The sequence below is a fragment of the Neovison vison genome, chromosome 3 (genome assembly GCF_020171115.1).
Source record: "Neovison vison isolate M4711 chromosome 3, ASM_NN_V1, whole genome shotgun sequence".
Taxonomy (NCBI): domain Eukaryota; kingdom Metazoa; phylum Chordata; class Mammalia; order Carnivora; family Mustelidae; genus Neogale; species Neogale vison.
Genome location: NC_058093.1, coordinates 54,299,205 through 54,324,640, shown reverse-complemented (window position 1 = coordinate 54,324,640; position 25,436 = coordinate 54,299,205). Strand labels below are relative to the sequence as shown.

At 40.0% G+C, this 25,436-nt stretch overlaps 1 protein-coding gene across 3 annotated transcripts in view; it reads right to left on the bottom strand.

Annotated features, from left to right (window-relative positions):
* Positions 1 to 25,436, bottom strand: part of GPD2 (glycerol-3-phosphate dehydrogenase 2) — a 215,185-nt gene that overhangs the window by 97,415 nt on the left and 92,334 nt on the right. For all 3 annotated transcript variants that reach the window (XM_044242094.1, XM_044242093.1, XM_044242092.1), the window contains exon 2: positions 5,421 to 5,530. In XM_044242094.1, the coding sequence (XP_044098029.1) occupies positions 5,421 to 5,522 (102 nt within the window). In that variant the 5' untranslated portion in view covers positions 5,523 to 5,530. The remainder of the gene's footprint in view (positions 1 to 5,420; positions 5,531 to 25,436) is intronic.

The window sequence follows — 25,436 nt, the reverse complement described above, 5'->3', positions numbered from 1 at the left end:
CTTTGCCTCTTATTAGCATATGTATTTTTCTTCCTGGGTTTCGATGATACTAGCAACAAAGGTAATACAGTTTTACCTGTAATTCAACTCACCTAACACATCACTACTATCATTTTCTCACGTTCCCTTAATTCACACACAGAGTGAACTCTAATATTTTGTAAGCCACTCAAGGTGTATAAATTGCTGTCTCTTACAAAGTCAGAGGCTAGTTTACAAAGCATGAACATCCTGTCAGTAATCACTACTACTACCTCACTGACTCTGGAAAGTAATAAGCCTAACTGCTTTCCACTTCAAGCTAAAATGCTACAAGACAATTCCAGTGGGGGGGGAAGCAGGCCTTTTTAAATATTGTTTGTTTTCTAGAATGTTTCATCATAGCATCCAACAAATAGCATTCTACTATATAAAATTAATTTACCAAGAATACTGTACTCACATAACTTTTGAGAAACACATCAGCCATATAAACCGAGTCTGCCAAAACTCATAAAGACCCAAGTAGAGAAAGAGAAGGAACAACCAGAACTTCAAGAAAGTTATTACTAGCAACAGGAAAAGAGTTTAAGTTAATAACTGGCTTTGTTCTCCTGCTCCTTGGCTCATCGTCCAATCAGGAAGCAAGGCAAAGAGAGAACATAAGGTATCTGTATGCCTGTTGTCGGGCCAATGTCCTACAACCTCAGATGAAGGACATAGCTGTGCTGCTGACCTCCAAGTCTTAACAAGGTAACCCTGAATGCCAGGATCACCCGTGACAAGAGCAACTTTCCTGCGCCTTAGACTCACATTGTACCTTCTTATCACCTGGGGATCCACTACTAGCTCAGACTTTTTGAAAGCTCACTATGTTCCAGAACCTTTCCAGGCTTTACTGCTCTTCAGCATTCCTCAGAGGGAAGCACCACTGTTCTCTCTATTTTACAGACAGAGGAAAATGACGTCCAGAGAACTTAAGAAAAGTGTCCATAGTCTCTTAGGTCTTCAGTAGAGCCAAGCGTTGGAGGCATGCAATCTTTGCCGAAATGGTGCTCCCATCCTGTACGTTCTATCACTCAGGAATGGAAGGATATTTGATCAGCTGAGAATCTCTGAATTCCCTGATTTTAATACAATCACTCCACAAACTAAAAAGAGACCTTGATGGTCATACCCTGAAGCTCATTCCCTACCTTGGTCTGGTGCAGAAAAAAAAGAAAACTTTCACATCCGGGCTTTGAGAAAGCTCCCAGTGGTTTTCAGTCCTCACCTCCAGTTGGCTCACAAAGCCCACTACACCTTCAGAGTGGGTAATGGAAGGAACAAACCCAGCATGTGTTACGTGGGAGGGCACACCCTCAGACCTAAATAGATCTTTTGTTACATCAACCACACCACTGGGGTTAAAAAGAAGCCCACACTCTCACACCAGTGTTTCCAGTGAGACCTGGAAGGTATGAAATAAACGTTGAGTTAAAAAAAAAAAAAAAAAAGTTTCGAAAAATGCCTTTGGTCTATAATGAAAGACAAAAGCCTGGGGTAACCCTCAGCCTAATCTCTGCACGCCCATCCTGCTTCTGTCCCCATTCCCCGCAGCCGCCCACATTCTTCCCACCCACTGGCTTTACCACTCCCCACTTCCGCTCCTCATGAAGGTTCACTGGCTCTGAAAGTACCCAAGACCCTCTCTCCTAATTTAAACTCCCCTCTCCATCCACTCTGTTGTCTCATCAACTCAAAATTATAAAAGGAGACTCTCTCATGAAGTGACACGTCTCTTTGACTTGATATGAGGGAATCACTAAAAGAGCATTCTGTCCCGAGAGGAAGACCGGATACCCTCCAAGTCCCTTCCAAGTAAAATTATTATTAAATTGACTTCTACTAAATAGTGAATGACTAACAACCTGCTCTCAAAAATCCGCACACCACTACAGCGATGTTTGCTCACCACATTCCTGGTGGGATTTAAGACAGTGGTATATACCCACTGTGATGACAGGAGCCATTACTCAGCCTCCTGGACCTTGGCATGTAGCTGATCCAGGGAGAGGAACATCAAGAAGACTCTGGGGACACTTATATCACCTACTTGTGGGTGAGGCAATAAAAAGAGGAAAATGAAATGAATAGGAAGTCTCTCCAAGACCACTCAAAAAACCCCTACATGTGCCACTGAGGAGAGCCTGGAAAGTGGATACTCTCTGTGGCCACAAACCTCCTTTCCTGCAGGTGGACACAGTAAAAAAAAAAAAAAAAGTCAGCCAATATTCATCTCTTCATCAGCTTCCTCGCTGTATTAAGAAAATTCAGGTTGCTCCAGCTTCAAATGAACATCATCATCATCATCATCATCATCATGATAATATCATCTCCTTAGTCCATCCCTTCTAACTCTGATTTATTTATCTTAAAAGAAAAAAATCTTTATGCTCCCCTTGGGTCAACAATGGACACTACTGATCACTGAAAAACAAATACAAATTTTAATAATATGCTTGTATGAGGGAAAGCCACACTACGGCTTGAGACTAAACAATCATTGCTATTACCTCTAATGCCTGACCTGTCTCCAGAAATGCTAGGGTCTCCACAGTTGTCTCTATCTCCTCACCTACAATAGCTTTTATTCAAGCAGCGGGGTAAAAGGTAAGTGAACAGTATCTTACTTGATTTCATAGTGTTTTCTATTTAATCAAATAAAGGGATACAGAGTAGCATTCCTTCATTATCCCCCTTGCAAATATAAGCTAACTTAACTGTAGAATTGATTTAAAAGTTTTCAAGTAAGCTGACTTGGCACCTAAATGTTGACAGGTAGCACTACCTTTTCTGTCAAATGTGCTTTAACTGTTGAACAACTTCTAGAATCAAGCTGTTGTACTTAGAATACAATCCCTGCCTGTACTTTAGGAAGGAAGCTTTGTGCTCAGAATATCAAAGGAGCACAAGCGAGGAGCCAGGGGAGACGGAGCTGCAGGGGCAGGAATGCCAGCAAAATGTGCCTGAACTTGAACTCGACAGATGGCTTTCTAATACGTCAGCATCTTAGACTTTCGACACCAATTTCTTCTTAAAGGAGGACAGTTCATCAGTTAGAATCATCTTAGAAAACTGGAGGAAAAAAATATAAAGACACAAGCCAATACATTAAGCATGGCTCTGCAGGAAAATGGAGCATGCCGAGTCACAGTTAAAGACACAGCTTCTACAAAACGTAGCCAAATAATCGGCATCAGGGGGCAGAATTTTCCTGACCATTGAAAAGTGCCCCAGAATGGCTCTGATTGGCAGATATTTTCTGAGAGAGGACAGCTGAGGCCTCTGGTCATTTTATGTCAATGGCCCAAAAGAGTGTCTCCTCTCCCCCCTCATCTCTCTTCTCTCTTTGTTGCTAATCCCTAAGGCTACATCCCAACCTGCCACGCAAAATGCGCTCAAGGCCGTGGCTTTAGGGGACAGGAATCACCACAAAAGAATGCACACGTTTGGATGAATGCCTTATGCAACTCATTGATTGAATATGCCTATGGTGATTTTTCTCAAAAGAACTTGTCAGATTAAAATTATAAATGACTTGAAACTGCTGGTATCCATTTCATTTGGCCATTAGGGTGGTCAGGATGTCTAACTTAGGAAGGAGAAAATGGCAAAATGACCCAGAAATCAGTAGATTCTTGTTTTGTCTTGATTTTACTAATGAAAATTCACCCTTAATGTGATTGGTTAGAGACAGTATCAACTGTTTATTGCGTGAGATTAAAGAAAAATCAAAGAGGGGAGCCTAGATGGCTCAGTGGGTTAAAGCCTCTGCCTTCAGCTCAGGTCATGATCTCAGGGTCCTGGGATGGATCCCTGCATCGGGCTCTCTGCTCAGTGGGGAGCCTGCTTCCTTCCTCTCTCTCTCTGCCTGCCTCTCAGAGCCTACTTGCGATCTCTGTCAAATAAATAAAATCTTAAAAAAAAGAAAAAGAAAAAGAAAAAAGAAAAATCAAACAAATAAAACATATGAAACAGTATAACCCGAACACAAAATTAACTTATAAACTCTGAAGTAGAACATGCTTGCTGTGGTTAACAGACATAACCCGTGTACAAATTTAGCAGCAACTCATCATATTAGATATTGTGACCTTCGGCACCGGCAGTTCCAGTGTCATTTGGGATAGCCCTGCCTGGTAAAGATGGCAGAAATAACCGAATCCATTAAAGCCCACGTCTCAAACCAAACTGCACTTCTGAAATAACCTCACAGCAGGAGTGGCATCTTTTCACACTGACTCTTAAGCAACCAAGGCAATATTTTTAAAGGAACAGAGAACCCAGCATGACCCGTAAGTGACCATGAGCTTCAGAGCAAGTCAGTCAATTAGGACCTGCAAGAGACCCACCTGGGGAAACCGTAAGGGCGATGTGCTCATAGGTAAGAATCAAAGACTAACCCAGCCTATTCCATTCCTTCTGTCTTTAGGAGGAAGCACTAAAAACAAGCCGGTTTTTTGTTTTTTTGTTTTGTTTCGTTTTTTTTGTTGTTTAACTATAAGCCGTCAAACTGATTCTTCCCGGTGAGAGTTTTTAAAGTAGTATTTCTCACTCAGAACCTGGGACTGCAAGCCATGTGGCCGGCTCTACACTCAGAGCACAAAGGAAACATACCACCCAGCTGATAGTGAAAAATACCCTAGAGACACGGGGACAGGAGAACAGGAGACTAGTAATCCTAACCACTGAGGCAGCCGCCAGGATTCAAGCTGAAAAAGAACAAAAGCATTCACCAAAATAATTTCTTGGCATCCATTTGACATAGTTGTCGTGCAAAGCCGGGGGCCGGGGGGGGGGGATAAACTGAGCACCATATATATATATATATATATATATATATATATATATATATTTTAGCACTTTAAATTATTTGGAAACTTCATTACAATCTCATTTCATGGCCTTCTCCCATTAAAGATGCGATCCAATATAAAGTAATGCTACAAGAGTAAAGTAAACCTTTCAGAAATAAAACCAAGAGTCAACTTTGGGTCTTTTGTCAGGCCCTTTTCCATTTTCTGTCTCAGAGGCCTGCCTGCCTTCTAATAAGACAAACTTTTGGCAGGAACACAGAAGGTATCCAGACATTTGGATGAATTGGACAAGGAAGGTCTAGATAAACAAAACCTGGCCTTCGGAAATGAGGCACTCTCTTAAAACAGGAGAGCCAAAATAGAAGCTAAGTCATGTAATGCTTTCTGATAAAGAAATTCACTTTTTAAAAAAATTATATACACACAGTAGCCAAGAATCATTAAGGGAGTATTCTAAATTAGTGTCTGTCAGATCAAGACAGTAATTTCTAAACAAAACAATTAACACACACCCATGCCCCGCATGCAGTTCTTTAACAGATATAAGTTTCATAGTATAACCAATACATGCATAACACTTACTTGCTTCCTTCTGTAATGAGCAAATTGAGAGAGGCCTAGGACACTTGCTAGAGCACCGCCTCCAACAAGAATAGTCCCTTTCACTGCCTTTTGAAAAGCCATTTCTTAGCCTACAAAGAAAAACAAAAAGGAAACAGAAAGAAGTGAATTAGGATTTTTATCAGATAACAATCCCCACGGTAAAGAGGGACGCTGCAAGATTCCGAACAGATGTTAAGCTAGAAAACAAAACATAAAATAAGGACATTATCATGGGCCAAAAACAACACATACAAAAATGGAGATGAGGGAACTGACCACATAAAAGTCACCTTCCGACAGGAATTAAAGAAAAGCAAGGTGTAAGGCAACTGAAGATACTTACACAGGATAAAGTCAAGAATGCCATGAAAAGAAACCGTATTGTGTGACTCACAAAACTGCACTCTCTACTCGAAAACGTGTTCAACTGCTAATCCCCTCTACAAGGAGAACAGCGGAAGGCTGTCACTAATGGAGACAGTGAGTCTCATGTTCACTTCGGATTCTTCGGTGCGGGTTTAATTCAGATGGTGGCACAACTCCCTTCCTGGGTTCCCCCCACCAATGATGCTCTCACTAGAGCCAAGAGCCAACACTTAGGCATTCCTGTCCTTAAGGATCTACACTTGACATACTAAAAGTCAAAGGAAACCATGCCTTGATCCTTTCACAAAGAGACAGAAGATAATTCTTAGTGACTGCTATAATTCCTGTAATTAAGGGAACTTAATTTAAAAAAAAAAGTTTCTTCTAGCTAGGGTTGCATGGCACTACAATTTCAAGGGGGAAGTCTTCATATCAAGCACTTGTTTTGTTTGTTTGTTTCAGGGAGAGCAAGGGAGTGGGGGCACCTGGGTGGTTCAATCTGTTAAGAGTCTCCCTTCGTCTCAGGTCATAATCCCAGGGTCCTGGGATCCAGGCCCATGTGGAGCTCCCTGCTTAGTGGGGAGTCTGCTTCTCCATCTCCTTCTTCCCCTCCTCCCCACTCCGCCCCCACCCCCCCTTCCTGCTCACTTGTGAGGAATCCTTCTCTCTCTCCAAATAAACAAATAAAATCTTTTATAAAGGGGGGAGGGAGGAAGGGAGGGGCAGAAGGAGAGGGAGAGAGAGAATCCCAACCAGGTTCCATGTCCAGTGAAGAGTGCAACCCGGAGGTCATTACCGGAGGGGAAATCAAGAGTCAGATGCTTAACTTGACTGAGACAGCCAGGTGCCCCTTGCTATATATTTCTAAAATAAATTCTTACATTGTGTTAGCTCATGACTTTCTTTTCACCTTGAAATGTGTGTGTGTGTGTGTCTGTGTGTCTGTGCATGCGTACTTCCACTATTAGAATCACTACATTTTTTTTAATTTTTGAATGCTCCAATATCCTTTAACTTTTTTGAAAATAACACACAAAAAAGTACATAAAAATAAAGATTCCACCAAAAGAACTCTTGCCAGCTTTTATTTAGCTAAATAAAAAAAGGTAACACCATGTGATCACCTAAAAAAAAAAGAAGAAGAAGAAGTCATTTCCAACGTAGAGCTGCTATAGTGCAGTATCAGTTTGACCTGCCTAGGGCTTTTATTCATCATAGCAACAGGCACACCCAGATCTTAACACGGAAGCCACTACCCTATTGTCCTGAATGGGTGGAGGTCAGACCTGTTGGGACAACATATCTTTACTCTACAAGTATCTCATGACTCAGGAAAACGTTTAATATGAAGTCAGCTTTAACCTAGGATAAGAAAGAGCATATAGTATCTTAGTGTAAATTATGATACAGTTAAAATGTTTGGGTCCATATAGGATGAATAGCATAACTATATAGAATGAATTAGCATAACTACACTAAATCAAAGAATTTCAGTGCAGTTGATAACTGGGACTCTATAGAAAATTCATTTTGGAATACTATAAATTATATACTAAAATAAAAGTTGACGTTTCTAAAAATTTTATTTTTCCTCTGACTTCACTCCTTCTAACAAACTAATAAATTCTAAGACTCGTCTTTTTTTTTGAGTCTCACCAGAGCGCCTGGTTAACAGTGGGTTAATCCTCTGCCTTCGGCTCAGGTCATGATCTCAGGATCCTGGGATTGAGTCCTGCATCAGGCTCTCTGCTCAGTGGGGAGCCTGCTTCCTCCTCTCTCTCTGCCTGCCTCTCTGCCTAGTTGTGATTTCTCTCTGTGTGTGTCAAATAAATAAAAATCTTTAAAAAAAAAAAGAGTCTCACCAGAAAAAATATTTCACCAAATATGTTTCTCTATTGCTGCAAGACCTTCATCAAATGTACACTCTTTCCCGAATTATGCAGAACAGTTGGTAGATATGATGGCTACTGGCCTCCATTCATCATTTGGTGAACCCTAAGCAAACCCTTACATCCCAGGTTGCTCTGACACGGAAAACCTCAACTAAGCCAACTTGGAAGGCAGTCATCTGTCATAGCCCACCACTGCCATTCCTAACACTTTTGTACATGTTCACATGGAGGTCTATCACACAACAATGGAAACCCTAACAGTCCAGAGATAACATGCTATCTCCAGGCTAACGGGCTTCCCCTGACAATGAGGGACAGAGAATAGAGACCTAGTTCGATTTACCTAAACAATGCATGTGCCTGCCCCATATAGACAGCAGCTTGGTGGTCCCCTTGCTGGAAGTTTTGTAGCTGATTGACTTTAACTCAGTATCATTGCTTTTGAATTATTGGTAATGTCATTGATGACCTCACAAAGAATACCACACATCAACAAAGCCAGCTGAGGGAAGTTATGTAACACAGTCAAGGAAAATGTCTCAGCAGACGTGTTCACTCAGCCACTTCAGTCTGGAGATAGTTTTTCCAACTGTGCAGGTCCCTGCATTCCCTGCTCAACTGATCATAGTGCTTCAATTTGATTTCTGAAACCAAAACTCACTAATGAAGATATTTTCATGGGTTTTCTCAACAAGCCACTAGTGCTAGTGAAAAACTGCATTAATGTATTATTTTGCAGACTTAGTGATCATATTGACTATAATCAATAGAGTTTCTTTTTCCCAGTAATTTCATAAAATAATCTATGCTTAGGGGATCATTATTTCTATTGAGATCAAATCCATCTGTAAGATCACCTACTAGTTGTGATGAATAAATCACTCTCGCAGGTAGTTCAAAAACAAAAGCACGTCGGCGGCGGCATCATATCATCAATGTTATAATGAGAACAGTTGACATTTATTGAGTATTTGCTAGGTAATAGGGACTGTGCTTTCAATTCTACATACATCAGCTCATATCACCCTCGCAACACCCTAATTTCATAAAAGAGGCAGTCGTGGTTCAGAGGGAGTAAGGGATTTACCCAACGTCACTGACTAGTATGTGACAAAACCACAGCTTAGTCTATACTCTTAACCACTGATTGGTTCTGCCCTGCCTTTTGCTCTCAAAATAACAACCTCTCGGGGCGCCTGGGTGGCTCAGTGGGTTGAGCCGCTGCCTTCGGCTCAGGTCATGATCTCAGGGTCCTGGGGTCGGGTCCCGCATCGGGTTCTCTGCTCAGCGGGGAGCCTGCTTCCTCCTCTCTCTCTGCCTGCCTCTCTGCCTACTTGTGATCTCTGTCTGTCAAATAAATAAATAAAATCTTTAAAAAAAAAAAATAATAACAACCTCTCCCCAAGGGCCCCACCATGTTTTGCTATTATTCCTAAAAGAAGCCCTATTCTCAAACACTCACCCAATGTGTACAGTCCTTGGCATTAGGGTTTCCCTAAGGCAAAGAAAAGGCCTCTGACAAAATATCTATGGTAATGTAAGAACTTAGTTTTACTGCTGAACCAAAGAAATTTAAAACTTATACCCACTTACATTCCATCATAAGGAGAAAAGTTTTCACAATGATTACAGAAAGATTGTTTCCATCTAAGCAGAAGTGCAGGGAAATTAGTAAAGAAAGAGAACAAAAAATGGATAAATCTTAACCTTTTGCAACTAGAAGTGTGAGAAATGAGAGGTAGAAAAATCATCCAGAAATAAAATTAGCTTTGTTATTTTTTAAAAGATTTGATTGATTGATTGATTGATTGAGAGAGTGTGTGAGGAGGGAGAGGGGCAGGGGGAGAAGGACAGAATCCCAAACAGACTCTCCACTGAGTGCAGAGCCCAATGAGGGGCTCAATCTCAGGCCCCAAGATCATGACCGTGCCAAAACCAAGAGTCAGATGCTTAACCAACTGAGCCACCCAGGCACCCCCCAAATTAGCTTAGTTATCATAGCCTGATGTCCATATTTAATAGCCTATGAATTCAGTTGTATATACATTGTCTCAGGACTGGCTCCTGCATTTGCACAGACAAGTGCCAGTCCTCCAATTCTAGCAAGAGGAACACTGGCCCAACTAAAAAATTCTGAACAAAAAGGTACTCAACTAAATACATCCATGAGTTTATTGATTGCCCTTGAGGTGCTTACAATCAATTTGGAGAATTAAATATCAAAATCTGTCTTTTAACTCTGTATTATAACTAGTTGTGCTATATTGTTATTAATACTCTGACAGACAAAAGACCCTAAATAGCAATCCTGAGAAAGAAGAACAAAGCTAGAAGCATCATAGTTCCTCATTTCAAACTGTATTTCAAAACTCTATTAGTCAAGAGTATGCTATTAGCACTAAAAACTTATTGGCACTAAAAACAGATGTATAGTTCAATAGAGAGCCCAGAAATAAACCCAAGCATATATAGTCAATTAATTTTTAACAAAGAAGCCAAGAATATACAATAAGGAAAGGGTCTCTTCATTGAGAATAGTCTCTTCAATAAATGGTGTTGGGAAAACTGGACAGCCACATGCAAAGAAAAAAAAAGAGAAAAGAGGAAAAGAGAAGGAAAGAGAAAAGAAGAGAGGAAAGGAAAGGGAAAGAAAGAAGAGAAGAGGAGAGGAAAAAAAGGAAAAAGGGAAGAGAGAGGAAAGGAAGAAAGAAAGAGGACCATTATCTTATACCATATTCCAAAATAAACTCAAAAGGGATTAAAAATTTAAATATAAGACCTGAAACCGTAACACTGCTGGAAGAAAACATAGAAAACAGGGTAAGTTCCATGACATTGCTTTGTGATGCTTTTTTGGATTTGACACCAAAAGTGCAGACAACAAAAGCAAAAATAAGCAAGTGGGACTACATCAAACTAAAAAGCTTCTGCACAGCAAAGGAAACCATCAGCAAAATGAAAAGGCAACCAACAGAATGGGAGAACATATTGCAAATCACGTATCTGGTAAGGTGCAATATCCAAAATACATAAAGAAGTCATGCAACTCAGTTGCAAAACAAACAATTCAGTTAAAAAAAAAATGGGGAGAGGGAATGAACGGACATTTTTCTAAAGAAGACATACAAATGCCCAAGAGGCATGTGAAATGATGTTCACCATCACTCATCACCAGGGAAATGCAAATGGAAACCACAATTAGATATCGATGTCCATGCACATACAGGCACACACACATACAGGCTGGAAGGGAGAGGGCGAGAGAGAAAACCAGGGCTGATGAGGTGAGAAAAGGAACCCGTGTGCACTCAGCGGGGCATGTAAATTGGGTAGCCACTATAGAATACAGTATGGCTGTTCATCAAAAAAATTAAACATAGAAAAAAAATTTTTAAAAGAACTACCAGGACGCTTGGGTGGCTCAGTCGGTTAAGCATCTGCCTTCAGCTCAAATCATGACCAAATCCCAAATCAGGCTCCTTGCTCAGCGGGGAGCCTGCTTCTCCCTCTGCCCCTCACTTCGCTGCTTGTATGCGCACTCTCTCTCTCTCTTTCTGTCAAATAAATAAATAAAATCTTTAAAATAAAACCAAACAAAACCTAGAACTACCATAAGATCCAGCAATTCCACATCTAGATACCTAGCTGAAGAAAATGAAAGCACTCGTTTAAAAGATGGTCTCAAACTCACCAGAGTCATCAGAGCTAAAGGTCTGGTTGGGGGAACCTTGTGCCTAGCACTGCCACCTGATAAACCGTGCTTGCTGCTGGCAAACAAAAACCGGACTGGCTGCTTCTCAGAGTTTGCTGAGCCATGCTTCAGGCTAACCTTGCAACTTACTGGGCACAACTGAATTCTTAGTTGCCTTTCAGGATTCCCATTACAGAATGACTAGAGCAGTGAAATCCCATTTCAGATGGTCCTTGGGCGCTCACATGTCTGCCTCCTCCCATTCCGAAGCAAGGCTACTCTCCAGGTTAAACCATGCGTTTGAATAACTTCACCCACACTTGAGACTTAAAAACAAGAAATGAGCGCTCCTGGAGAAAGGCTGAGCGGCCTCTCAGCAGCCACCCACAAAGTTATTCCAGAACAAGAACATGCTTCCTGGCCTCTGCATTTTCCAAACAGAGTACTCAGACTCCTCTCCCTGCCCTACCCTACAGCCGCTCTCTTCATTAAAGCATAAATAAAGCCCATCCGAATGGATGTATCACTCTTCTGTGGAAGGAGCCCTGGGTCTCCTCACTTTCACAAACTCTCCTCTCCTCTGGTCTCTTGTGTGGAAAGGCAAGTGTTATTTACATGTGCAGGGGTGGGGGGGGATGCATAGAGTATAGTTGAAAGACCATTTTTTAGCAGAGTAATTTCAACCACAAGGCTCACATTCCTTGGGACATGTGTTCCCTAGCAAGATGCAGCAAGATGCAAAGGTTTTCTGTGCCCTTTTGGCCACCTATAGCCTGTGCTACTTCTCTAAACCCTTTACCTAACTAAACACATGCAGGTCCAAAAGTAGCAAGAAGCTCCTTATTCTTCGACTGTGCAGTCACCTACCTTGTAGCTGAGCGTGCAAAACCACCCCCTCATCTATTTTGAGGCATGACACTTTTTTCAAACCCACAGAAGGCACAACGGCACCACTCAGAAGACCAGGTCTCGAGGTCCACCTGCACACAAGTTCAGTGACTTCCAGAAGAAGCGTGCGCGAATCTTACTTACAAGACAAGGGTGCTGGCCCTCAACAGAGGAAGTCTGAACTTGGCAGCAAGTTCACAGCGAAATGAAAGAAGAAGTGAGTACAAAAGCACCTTCCCAACCAGCAGCCCAGTTCTACCTATAAAAGTCAGGATTCCTGGGTGCTTTTAGAGACTTTTCAACAAAGCAGACCCTTTATTATTCCAATCAGTGATGTATCACATGTTGTGTATACTTCCCTACAAGAAAGTGCATCCTGGTTCAGACACACCAAGTAACACCAAGTAACGAACAAAGCACACCAGGTACTACCTTCTCTTTCCCCAAGGCTGACTCCACAGCGGGGATAAGGAGCAGCACTCCGCCTGTGAACGCACCCTCTCCCCAGCCAAGCAGAGAGGCGTCTGTATGCACAAACGTCTCACACAGGAGTATGGAACTCGACAGAAACAGAGTCAGCCCTCAAGCATGCTTTTTGAAAGCTGCCAGACACAAATGAACAAAATAATCAACATCGCAGGCCCATCAGCCTGTTCTCTGGAAACAGAGAGGAGCCATGATCCATAAACTGAAGATGTATTTGTCCTTTGTTGGTTACTTTAAACACTTTCCAAAAAGATTCGGGCCGGGGCACCTGGGTGGTTCTGTCGGTTAAGCACGTCTGCCTTTGGCTCAGGTCCTGATCCCAGGGTCCTGAGATTCAGTCCTTGCTCAGCAGGGAGCCTGCTTCTCCCTCTCCTCCTGCCTTGTGCGCTCTCTCTATCAGTTGCTATCCTTCTCACTAAAATAAAATAAATAAATACAATTAAAAAAAAAAAAAGAAAGAAAGAAAGACTTGGGCCAAGACTGCATAGGAAATGGACCCAAGGGTTATCCACAAAAGATTATCCCAATGGAAATAAATAAATGTATGTGTATAAAATGTAAAATATTATATTTATACATTTTTTTAAAGATTTTATTTATTTATTTGACAAACAGAGATCACAAGTAGACAGAGGCAGGCAGAGAGAGAGAGGGAAGCAGGCTCCCTGCCGAGCAGAGAGCCCGATGTGGGACTCGATCCCAGGACCCTGAGATCATGACCTGAGCCGAAGGCAGCGGCTTAACCCACTGAGCCACCCAGGTGCCCCTATTTATACATATTTTAAAAGCAAAAACACAACAGGAACAGTGACCACCTACCATTGTAAAAAGTACATATGCCAAACAGAATATCAAAGAACAATCAAGAAGGTTTTTCTTAAGTCACTAAGAAGAATGTTCTGATAAAACAAAGTAGATGAAAGAACCAAGTGAAAGCACACAAGCTAGAAATATAATGAATTTTCAGATTCTGGATATCCAAAACTCTGGACTGTAGCTGATGAGGAAGCCAATGCAACACAATCACACACTGCGGGCACAGCATCCAAACCCCAGCTTTGTTCCTCTCTCTCACACCCAACCACTTTAAGGAATTTTTCTTTTCTTTTCTTTCTCTCTCTCTCTCTCTTTTTTTTTTTTTTTTTTAGCTTTGCAACCATTTTCATTTACTTTTAAAAAAATTTTTTGATTACGTCATGTTAGTCACCATATGGTACATCATTCGTTTTTGATGTGTTCCATGCTTCATGGTTTGCATGTAACACCCAGTTGTCCATGCAATACCCATCACAGGGCTCACACATGCCCCCAACCCCCTCCCCTCTAAAACCCTCAGTTTGTTTCCTGGAGACCATAGTCTCTCATGGTTTCTCTTCCCCTCTGATTTACCCCCTTCAGGTTTCCCTTCCTTCTCTTAATGTCTCCTAATGTCCTTCATGCAATTCTGTTTCCAATCAACTTCCCCAGGAAATCCCATGCCAGAAGGGCTCAACCCTAAGGATGGAGAAAATCTTAAGAAAGGGAGAGTATTTCAGTGCAGACAAAAGAGAAACAAAATCAGGAAACGAAGAGAAAATGGAAGAAGACAAATGCTATGTATATTGGTTCACATAGCTTCCAATCAGAAACTACTTTGGAAAATCTTCCTACTTGCTTCTCCACAAGCCTTTGGGTCAGTCAAGTCATTCTAGGAGTGAACACACAGAGAAAGAAGCTGGCTCAGGACCATTCCACAGACTCCAAGGAGGGCAGGAGTCTGGAAGCTTGACAGAGGAGGAGCTGACACAGACAAGGGGTGAGCTGGCTTCAGGGGTTCAAATCAGAGATTAAGAAATGTAAGCAAAGGCACAAGGGAAAAAAAGAGAGAGAGAGAGAGAGAAAAGAAGGTCAATAACCATTTAAAGTGAGCCAGTTAAAAGTCTCTGTTTACTAAAAAAAAAAAAAGAAAAAAACTTGTCTCAAACATTATTACATGAATCCTTCTGGGGTGCAATTTTTGTTTAACTTAGTATGCAAAGCCAGAACCAATTAAAGCACTTATTTCACAAAGTTGTCTGAAGTGAAAACATATAGAGAGGAAGGAGGGCCCTGGAGTAATGCAAGAAGACATGCTCTAGTCCTCATTTATTATGTAAGACTCAATTAAAAAAAATAGTGTTTCCAAGGCAACTTCCATATTATGTATTTATGTTTTCTGCCAATTCTAAAGTGCACACTGGTAGTATAGTCACAAATTTGACCCTTTTCCCTTATTTCCATGAGGTTCAACTATAGAATCACAAGAAATCAATGAAGTCCATCTCGGCCAATAACAGATTCATATTCATTAAATGCAAATGATCTTTGTTTAATTCATAATTGAATGATTTCTATTGTATTTGCTTTCCATAGAACAGCTTTTAAAAATCATGAAGAAATAGTTTGTGCAAGTGAACTTGTTTTCTATTTTAAATTCGTTTTAAAACCAAAATTAATCTATATTCTCTATCATCCTAGACATGTTAATAGATTTCTGCCTAGAGTTGTAAAATCCTATCTTTAATTTTCTGTGTTTACCATATATGTAATTTAAGGTAATCCTGAAAGGCATAAAACAAAATGTCTCTCATAAGTGAAAATATGAAGCGTTCTTTCCCCCAAATGCCCGTCCCTTATAAAGACACAAGTCAGTTTTAGGAACGCAGTGGATAACATGCCTCGTATGACACTAAAGAAACTTGCATTTACATAGCAATAATAAGAAATCCTCACTTAAAAACAGTGCAGTAGACACAAACACTTTAATTCTGCCTGCAGGAGGAAAGACTGTTACCAATGAATCAAAGAAAAAGAAGTTCTTTAGGCAAACAGACAACACTAGTCCTGTGCTTTCCATAGTATTTCTGCCTTTTTTCCCCTTTACTAACACTATTGTTGAGTTAGAAAAATGGTTCACATTCCTCCAACAGCATAAACTCTTTCTTAGACTTTACATGCTGTTACAAAATCTACTTCGGTAATTAAGACAAGAAAAATAACCTTTTGTTATAAAATAAATTCTATACCAAACAATAGAATTCAAAATATCTGCTTTTATATTAAAACATATCAAGCCTCTCACCCAGATTTATTATCACTACAACAAAAGCCTTACAAAGTCATCACAATCATGGCTCTTGAACACACACGCCAACACACTTCATAAAAAAACATCTACCTCACCATATAAATAAATGTACTTTAAAAGGACTAAGGTGCTGTAAAATAGTGCACAGGCACTGTGACTCAAATGAAAAGGTTTTCAGAACATAAAGGTTTTAACTCTACAGTCAAAAAACAAGTACACCCTAAGAAAATTTCAGTGAAGTAAAATGTTCAGAGAAAGAAGGGCTTTGGCTGATTGAGTTTCCATTTGTCTGCTCTTAATCTAAGATCTCTTTTGCTGTTTTCCAAATCTTGTATTTTTATTAAATACAGCATTCCAAATTAAGAAGCACTATATACTGACTATAGGCACTTTTCCTTGAGGACTCGGAAAAAATCTTAAAAACTCAAGATCATTATCCTGTAAACTTTTTTTTTAATAGCCCAGATATAGAATGTTTGACAACATGCCTCCAAATGTAATAAGCACAAACAAAACTTTGAAAAGTTGGCTTTTTTTCTTACTTGAAAATGCTGATGCTAACTGATTTATTTAGCTTTTATTCATTATTTTTATCACCAAATGAGGAGAAAATGCACCAGTTCTTTCAAAAGTTCCAGTTGCAATTGCATTATACATGTTATTAGGAATGCATTTTAGGAAATTCTTGTTGAAGATAGTTTATGAAATCCTGAGCTCATAAAAAATGATGGCTGCTCATTTTTATGATAATTAGTTATAGCACAATAATTTCAGTAATTTAATTTATTTACATTGTTAAAAAAACAGTTCTAAATTTGATTACAGCTGTATTACTGTTTTATTAATGAACAAGATATGGCAGGGAGATATAACAGAGACCAAGTATGTTTTGGAAGGGAGACCAGTTACTCTGTTTCCTTGAGTTTGAGAATATCCCCAGGAAATAAAGCTAACTACTTTGTACACCCTGTAGTCATTCCCCACCCCCTCAACACCCCACCACCTGGCAGCCTGTTGAAATTTGCATTTAAAATTCACTCCCCTGCACATTTTATAATTCACTGCATATATAAATGTAACTATCAACAAAGGGTCAAATTACACACACACAGCTTAGATGCAAAGAAAGTCTAAGATATACTACAGTCAAAATAAACATGTATTCTTAAGCTTGGTGATCACACTCCCTAAAAATGTCTGACCCTAAAGGAAATAAAAATTGGACAAGAGTAAAGGCAGATTGCAGAATTCATATTTCTAACAAAAATTTCTTTAAAAAGTACGTAATACAGGGGTGCCTGGGTGGGCTCAGGTGGGCAGCCAACTCTTTATTTCAGCTCAGGTCATGATCTCAGGGTCATGGGATCAAGCCCGGTGGAGGCCCCCCTTAGGGCTCCTTGCTCAGCGGGAAGTCTGCTTGAGGATTCTCTCCCTCTGCCCCTACCCTCGTGCCTGTGAACACACACACTCCCTCTCTCTCAAATAAATTAATAATTAATTTTTAAAACCAATAGTTAATCTTTTTTTAAAAAAAGTATGGAATACAAGTAATATAACATTTTGTAAATGTCCAACCCCTCACCCCTCAAAAGGAAAAGATGGTCTTCTTTCACCTATTCAAAAATAATAAGCAAATCTGTATTTCCAGCTCCGACTTCTTGGCTAAAACAGTCTTGGTCATAAGATCCTGTTCTTCCCATTTGAATGAGGGATCCTCCTCAAGGCTCTCCTTTTTAGATTTTTCTTTTCTTCTTTAAAAGGACTGGCACACACTCAGGCGGAATGCGTTCAAGTCCTAGACTCTAAACAAGTCTAGTCACTGTGCATGCGATATTGTGTACCAACATTACTCAGCTGCTACCCTAGCATCTGACAGTCTAAAATTTAGTAGCCTGCACAAAAGAAGATAAAGGGTTCTACTCAATATTCTCTCCAAGGTTCTATTGCTAAAAAAAAAAAAAAAAAGGAGAAGAAAAAAAGAAAAGAAACAAAAACACAACAATAGCAAACTTCTATATTCTTTTAATTATCAAAACACCGGACAGAAAAAGAAAATCACCAAGAATATTCCAGAAGGCGAGGCTGAGGAGACTTGCCTTGCTATTCTGTCTCTACCTGTAACTTGCTTTGTGAAGTCAGGCAAATCACCTGAATTTGTGGATTCTTGCTCCATCTGTAAATGAAGTATCTTTGAAAATGTCCAGAGCTATTTTAACTTCACATGTATATTCTTTTATGCTTGCTCGTCTTTCAGTAGGTACAGGAAAAACACCTTTATGCATTAAAGGTGGTACTATCTTGATGTCCGATTTGTTTTGTCATTGGATGATTAAAGCTTGCATTTACTCTTTCATTCAGGAATTATTGACTGATCACCTAACATGTGCCAGGCACTGAACATACAGCCGAGAACAAACATGAAAATCCCTGCCTTCTAAGAGCTTTGTGTGAAGTTCACAGTTAAGAAAAAAAAAAAAAAAAAAGTCAAAACTATTTCAAATTAGAATATTTCAAAAATGCAAGTCACACTTTGTCTTCCTAAAGAATGTGTTAACCGTGAATTCAATTTTTGAAGACTTAGAGCCGTCCCTCTGTATATCAGACTATACTGTAAGGGCGATGCCCTCAGGAACAGTAAAAGGAAGAACAGCATTAATCTCTTTACTTAAAGTGGCTGGAAGCCACAGACTGTTCCCATTTGAATTCTGCCTCTATCTGCTTTATACCAGTTTTCCTGTTTCTTCCAAACTATCAGATTAATGGTAATTTTCCCTTTAGATCTTGGAGCACTCCAGCTCACTTCTAACTTGTTACCACTGTGGTCAGAAAAATGAGAGCCAAGTTAGCTAAAACTACACTTAAAATACTTAAGTAACTCTGAGAAAGGAAAAGGAACAACTTATTAGCATTTCAGCTTTAGATTTTCAACATGCTGGCTCTATCTATCCAAGGGCCTTTTCCCCCCATTCCTTCCTATGTGCTAGGCCAATATTCCTCACCGGATAATTTCTGAAGGTTGTTGCACACAGTACGTGAACCGACACAAACTGCCCTAGTCTGTTACGAAGATGAAGAATTTCCAATCAGATACAAGTACATAGTCCAAGATTAGGAAAAGAAAATTAGTATTTCAGTTCTGCCTCATCTGAACAAATCCACATTATCTTGAAAAAAAAAATTGTGGCAAACCTGTTTGCTTCTGCTCTGGAAACAATTAGAATGTTTTTCTGTACTCTCTTGGATTTAAATGAAAGTTTATAAATAAATGGTTAAAAAAGGAATCTAAATGCTACTCCTAAAAAAACAAACAAACAAACAAAAACTTTAAAAATCCCTGTTAGTACTTATGAAAAAGTACAGTTTTTGTTGGTGAGCAATAGACAAAAACTGTGCACTCTAAGAAAAAAAGCAAGAGTTCAACAAAGAGTCAGGAAAGTATCATTGAAGGATGTACCCAAGTAAGGAAGATGAAAGGCGGGGCCTTCACTCCTGTAACATGCAATCAACGGGGATTGACTGAATGCCTGCTAGAGTCACTGCACTGCTCCAGGGGCTGGCAATTCCTCTGCTCTGATGGACCGGGGGAAACAACAAATAAACAACTGTAAGAGAATTGAGTATTTTGAAAATGACAAGTGCTGTGCAGAAAAAAAGAGGGAGGGGCACCTGGGAGGCTCAGTAGGTTAAGCATCTGCCTTTGGCTCAGGTCATGATCTTAGGGTCATGGGATCGAGCATCACCCCCTCCACACTTCTACCCCCTTACCCCCCTGTCAGGCTTCCTGCTCAGCGGGGAGTCTACTTCTCCTTCTCCCACTCCCCCTTCCCCCGCTCATGCTTGCTCACATGTACACACACTCTTTCTCTCAAATAAATAAATAAAATCTTAAAAAGAAAGGAAAAGAAAAGAAGATATAATATTAGGTGAGAGAGTGACTTGGATATGAGGAATCTACACTAGACAGAACATTCACGGAGGTGATTTGGCAAAAACAAAACTGAGTTGGAAGAGCCAGCCACCCAGCAATCCAAGAGGAAGGCCTTCCTCATAGAGGGGACAGGCATGCAAAGACTCTAAGCATGTGCGAGCTTGACCTCTGCTGGAAGCGGAAAGGCCACTGTGGCTGCAGCACAGTGAATGGTGTGGGCAGTGAGTTCCAGATGAGGTCAGAAGGCCAGATGTGCTGAGTCACATATGACTTCCTCCTAGCAAGAAATCTATTCTGACGAGACAGAAATAGAAAAATCAATAGAAGTGCAATGGTACAGTGGAAATTATGGGTGGGGCCGGATGGAGGGGAAGAGGTAGATCATCTCTTTCTATACTGGAGAGGGAGATTTTTAGGGTAATAAAAGCAAAAGCAGTCATTTCTTCTCCTCCTTCTTCTCCTTCTTCTTCTTCTTATACTTCTCCTCCTCCTCCTCTTCCTCCTTCTTCTTCTTCAAGATTTATTTGCCTGTTAAGACTCCAACTCTTGATCTTGGCTCAGGTTCTGATCTCAGGATGGTGAGATAGGAGCCCCAAGTCAGGCTCTCCACTCAGAGGGGAGCCTCCTTGAAATTCTCTCCCTCTGCTCCTCCTTCCGCTCCCACCCTCTCTTTCTTTCTCTAATAAATAAATAAATAAAATCTTTTGAAAAAATAAAGATTTATCTATTTGAGAAAGAGAGAGTATGTGCAAGTGGAGGGGAGGGACAGAGAGAAAGAATCTCAAGCAGACCCCCACACACACAGGGCATGGAGCACAGTGGGGGCGGGGGGGGGCTCAATCTCACCACCCTGAGATGACGACCTGAGCAGAGATCAAAAGCTTAACCGACTGAGCCACCCAGGCCCCTCTATAGCAGTTATTTCTACTTAAGGACATCATAATGAGTAGATGAAAGTAGGAAAAAAGGAAAAAATGGAGAGAAAGAAAGGAAGAGTTAATAAATCACAAGAGAAAACACTAAGAAATGTAAACCACAATCAAAAACAGTATTCTGTAACAGGAAAACAAATACTTCAGGGATAATCTAATATAAATATCTATTGAACTTACACACTTGAAAACCTGTTCCATAACCTCAGTCTAGCAAGCTGATAACAAAGGCCAGAGAGTGTCAACTGAGAGAGCCTCTCAAATGCCAACACTAGACAATTTTTTTTTTTTAATATTTCTATTCCCCCTTGGCTAGGATATTTTGCAGGTGACTTTTCCCCCCCACAACTCATTATATCTTGAACTGATTTTGGACCCATGTTGGAAAAGAACCCCGGGTCACATCTCAAAAAGCTGAGGCACTCGGGATATTTATCACCAACCACAGGCAGGAAGCTAAAGAGCTCTGTGAAACTTACTGACCCACTGAGTATAGGTTTAATAGACAAGAGAGATGGCATATGATTAATTACAGTTATTTATATTTATGGATTTAAATCTTGAGGATGCCTGGCCTCTCCCCATTTTATCTCATAATATTCCCCCTGCTGGAGACTGAAGAGCAAAAGTCAATTGTCTGAGTGTTGGCATCACACTGGAAACTAAAGGGCCATGCATTTCAATTCCAGCTCAAGAAACACTCTGGCTGAGCAGATGTAATTCACCAGACCCCAGCGGGCTAGGCTTGCACTGTTGTCAGTCAAATCTCACAGTGGATGGAAATCAGCAGAGCACGTTAGCAATTTATGCTCAACAGCCTCTTCTCAACCATAAATTTTGAGATAATGTTAAGCATAACCCAAAGTTAATCCAAAAAATTTAGTCTATAGGTTGAGCCTGTGTTCTTACCATGAGGCAGTCAGAAGGCAAGGGACTCACAAAATACCATTTATAATAGGATTCCTGTCAAAACTCCAGGTTCTGACATCAACGCAGTGAGCTTCAGGCCTGACCTCACCTAGTGCACTTATGCCAACCCCTGGGTCATTAGTTTGGCATCTGCCAGCAGCATAGTTTTTTTTCCCAGACCGGGGCAGCTGAGGGCTCTGGAGCAATCACAGAATGGGCACTTAGCAACCCAAGTCACGCCCTAACCCTATGACAATCTCAGCCTGAATAAAGCCACCTGACTTTTCTGGACTTCAATTTCCCCACCCAGAAGACTGACATTGTCTGTACATTCCTTTTTCATGGCACTGCTAGATCCCATAACTCTGGCCCTATTGCTCTCTAGGGCCTCCTGCCATTTTCCCCATCCATACTGGAAAATGGGAGAAGATCACTCACCATGCCAACCGAATGACTGATGAACATGAACATGATGAACATCCTTTTAGCCCACTATGACTTGAAAACACAAAATGTTTATGCTAGTAATAATTATAATAAAGTGAAGAAAATTCTAGATATAAGAGCAGCTGGCTATTCAGAGTTCCTTGTGGTTAATAAGTTAAACATTCTAGAATTTCTTCATTGCTTAGAAATTAATTTTTTCTGCGTTAAATTACACTCTGGATAGAGATAGGGTAATAGACAAGTAAAATTTAATTATGAAAAGAAAAAAGTAAATATAACAGAATTTCTGTGTGGGTGTCTGTATTTCTGTTTTAAAGTACATGTGTTACAGCTAATATCATCCTCCAAAGTCAGGAACAAGAAAAGAATGTCCACTCTTACCATTGTTATTTTATATAGTACTGGAAGTCCTAGCCTCCACAATCAGACAACAAAAAGAAATAAAAGGCATCCAAACTGGCAAGGAAGAAGTCAGATCTTCACTATGCTCAGATGACATGATATTATATGTACAAAACCTGAAAGACTCCACAAAAAAATTGCTGTAACTGATACACAAAGTCAGCAAAGTCACAGGATATAAAATCAACATACAGAAATCTGTTGCATTTCTATACACCAATAATGAAGCAGTAGCAAGAGGAATCAAGGAATTGATCCCACTTACAACTACACCAAGAGCCATAAGATACCTAAGAATAAACCTAACCAAAGAAGTAAAATATCTATACCCTGAAAATGATGAAATACTTATGAAAGAAACTTAAGAGGGCACAAAGAAACAGGAAAACTTTTCATGCTCATGAATTGGAAGGAAAATATTAAAATGTCCATACGGCCCAAAGCAATTTACACATTTAATGCACTCCCATCAAAATTCCACCGCATTTTTCACATAACTAGAAAAAAAAAATCCTAAAATTTGTATGGCACCACAAAGAACTCTGAATAGCCAAAGCAATCTTAGGAACAAAAGCCAGGAGCACCTGGGTGGCTCAGTCAGTTAAGTGTCTGACTCTTGATTTTGGCTTAGGTCATGATCTCAGGGTCATGAGATCAAGCCCCATATAGGACTCTGGACTCCGATGGAGTCTCCTTGAAAGGCTCTCTCTCCCTCTGTCTCTGTCCCTTGCCTGCTTGCTCTCTCTCACTCTTGCTCTCTCTCTCTCAAAATAAATAAAATCATTTAAAAAAAAGAAAAAGAAAAGAAAAGCTGGATGCATCACAATTTCAGACTTAAAGATATATTATAAAGCTATAGTCATCAAGACAGTATAAGTCAGTATGGTACTGGCACCAAAACAGACACACGCTCAATGGAGCAGAATAGAAAACCCAGAAATGGGCCCTGGACTTTATGGTCAATTAATCTTCGACAAAGCAGGAAAGAGTATCCAGTGGAAAAAAGAGTTTCTTCAACAAATGGTGTTGGGGAAATTGCACAGCCAAATTCAGAAGAATGAAACTGGACCATTGGATGAAAGACCTAAATGTGAGTGAGGAAACTATCAAAATCCAAGAGCAGAACATAGGCGGCAACCTCTTTGACCTTTGCTGCAGCAACTTCTTGGTAGATATGTCTCCAGAGGCAAGGAAAACAAAGGCGATAATGAACTATTGGGACTTCATCAAGAAAAAAAGCTTCTGCACAGCAAAGGAAATAATCAACAAAACTAAAAGATGACCAATGGAGTGGAAGAAGATATTTGCAAATGATATACCTGGTAAAGGGTTAGTGTCCAAAATCTATAAGGAATTTGTCGAACTCAACACCAAAAAAACAAACAATCCAGTTAAGAAATGGGCAGAAGACATGTATAGACAGACATTTTTCCAAAGCAGACATTCAGATCGCTAACACACACAGGAAAATGCTCAAGTTCACTCATCATCACAGAAATAAAAATCTAAAACACCATGAGATATCACCCCACATCTATCGGATCAGCTTAAATTAACAGCTCAGAAAACAAAAGATGTTGGTGAGGATGCAGAGAAAGGGGATCCTTCTTACACTGTGATGGGAATGTAAACTGGTGCAGCCACTCTGTGAAACAGTATGAAGGTTCCTCAAAAATAGAATTACCATATGACCCAGCAATTGCACTACTAGGTATTTACCTAAAGAATTTAAAAATTCTATTTTTAAAGAATTAAAAAATCCTGATTTGAAGGGGTGTATGCAGCCCAATATTATAGCAGCATCAACAATAGCTAAACTATGGAAAGAGCCCAAATGTCCATCGACTGATGAATGGATAAAGCAGATATGGTTTATATATACACACACACACACATATATATTTTTTTATTTATTTACTGAACCATCAAAAAGAATGAAATCTTGGCATTTGCAACAACGTGGGTAGAGCTAGAGGGTATTATGCTAAGTGAAAGAAGTCAGTCAGAGAAAGACAAATATGATTTCATTCATGTGGAATTTAAGAAACAAAGCAATAAGCATAGGGTAAGGGAAGGAAAAATAATATAAGATGAAAACAGAGAGGGAGACACACCATTAAAGACTCTTAACTATAGAGGGTTGATGAGGGGAGATGCTCTAAATGGGTCACAGGCATTACAGAGGGCGCTTGTGATGAGCACTGGGTGTGTATTTAAGTGATGAATCACTACATTCTACACCTGAAACTAATTTTACTATATATGTTAACTAAAATGTGAATAAAAAATTGAAATAAAAAGTATATGTGTGAAAAAATAAAGTATATGTGTGCACGTGTGCGTGCCTACGCACACACACAAAGAATAGAAGGATATATCCAAACATGTTTACATTCTCATCTCTGAATGGGAGAGTTGCAAGTCATTTTTTTACTTTTCTTCCTTGTGTGCACCATTTTCAAAATTTCTAAGATGAGCATGTATTATTCTTCTATTAAGAAATAAAATTGTATATGTGAAAGGGGAAGGAAGGAGGGAAGGGAAGTGTAGGAAAGGGAAGGGAGGGGAAGGAAGGGGAGGGGTGTGGATGGGAGGGGAGGAGAGAGAGAGAGAAAGAAAGAGATCTCTAAAGAGCACCAGGCAGACAGGCAGCTGACATTTGACTAAATCCCACATCATCTGATCATTACTTGAGTGATTTTTGTGTTACACAACTTTTCTCATCTTTAATGAACTAGAGAGTAAAAGACCCAAAGAAAGGAAAAAAATACTTTGCCTTTACAGTTTATGAGGAATCTTGAAGCAACAACTGTATACTGTCACAGGATTATCTACCTTATTCTGAAGAACAGTCTCCACCCTAACTAGAAGGAATCTGTATTAAGCATCTGACACCATAACTATTTAAGCCTGAGTGAAACTACACCTAAACGAGTCTTGAATTTTTA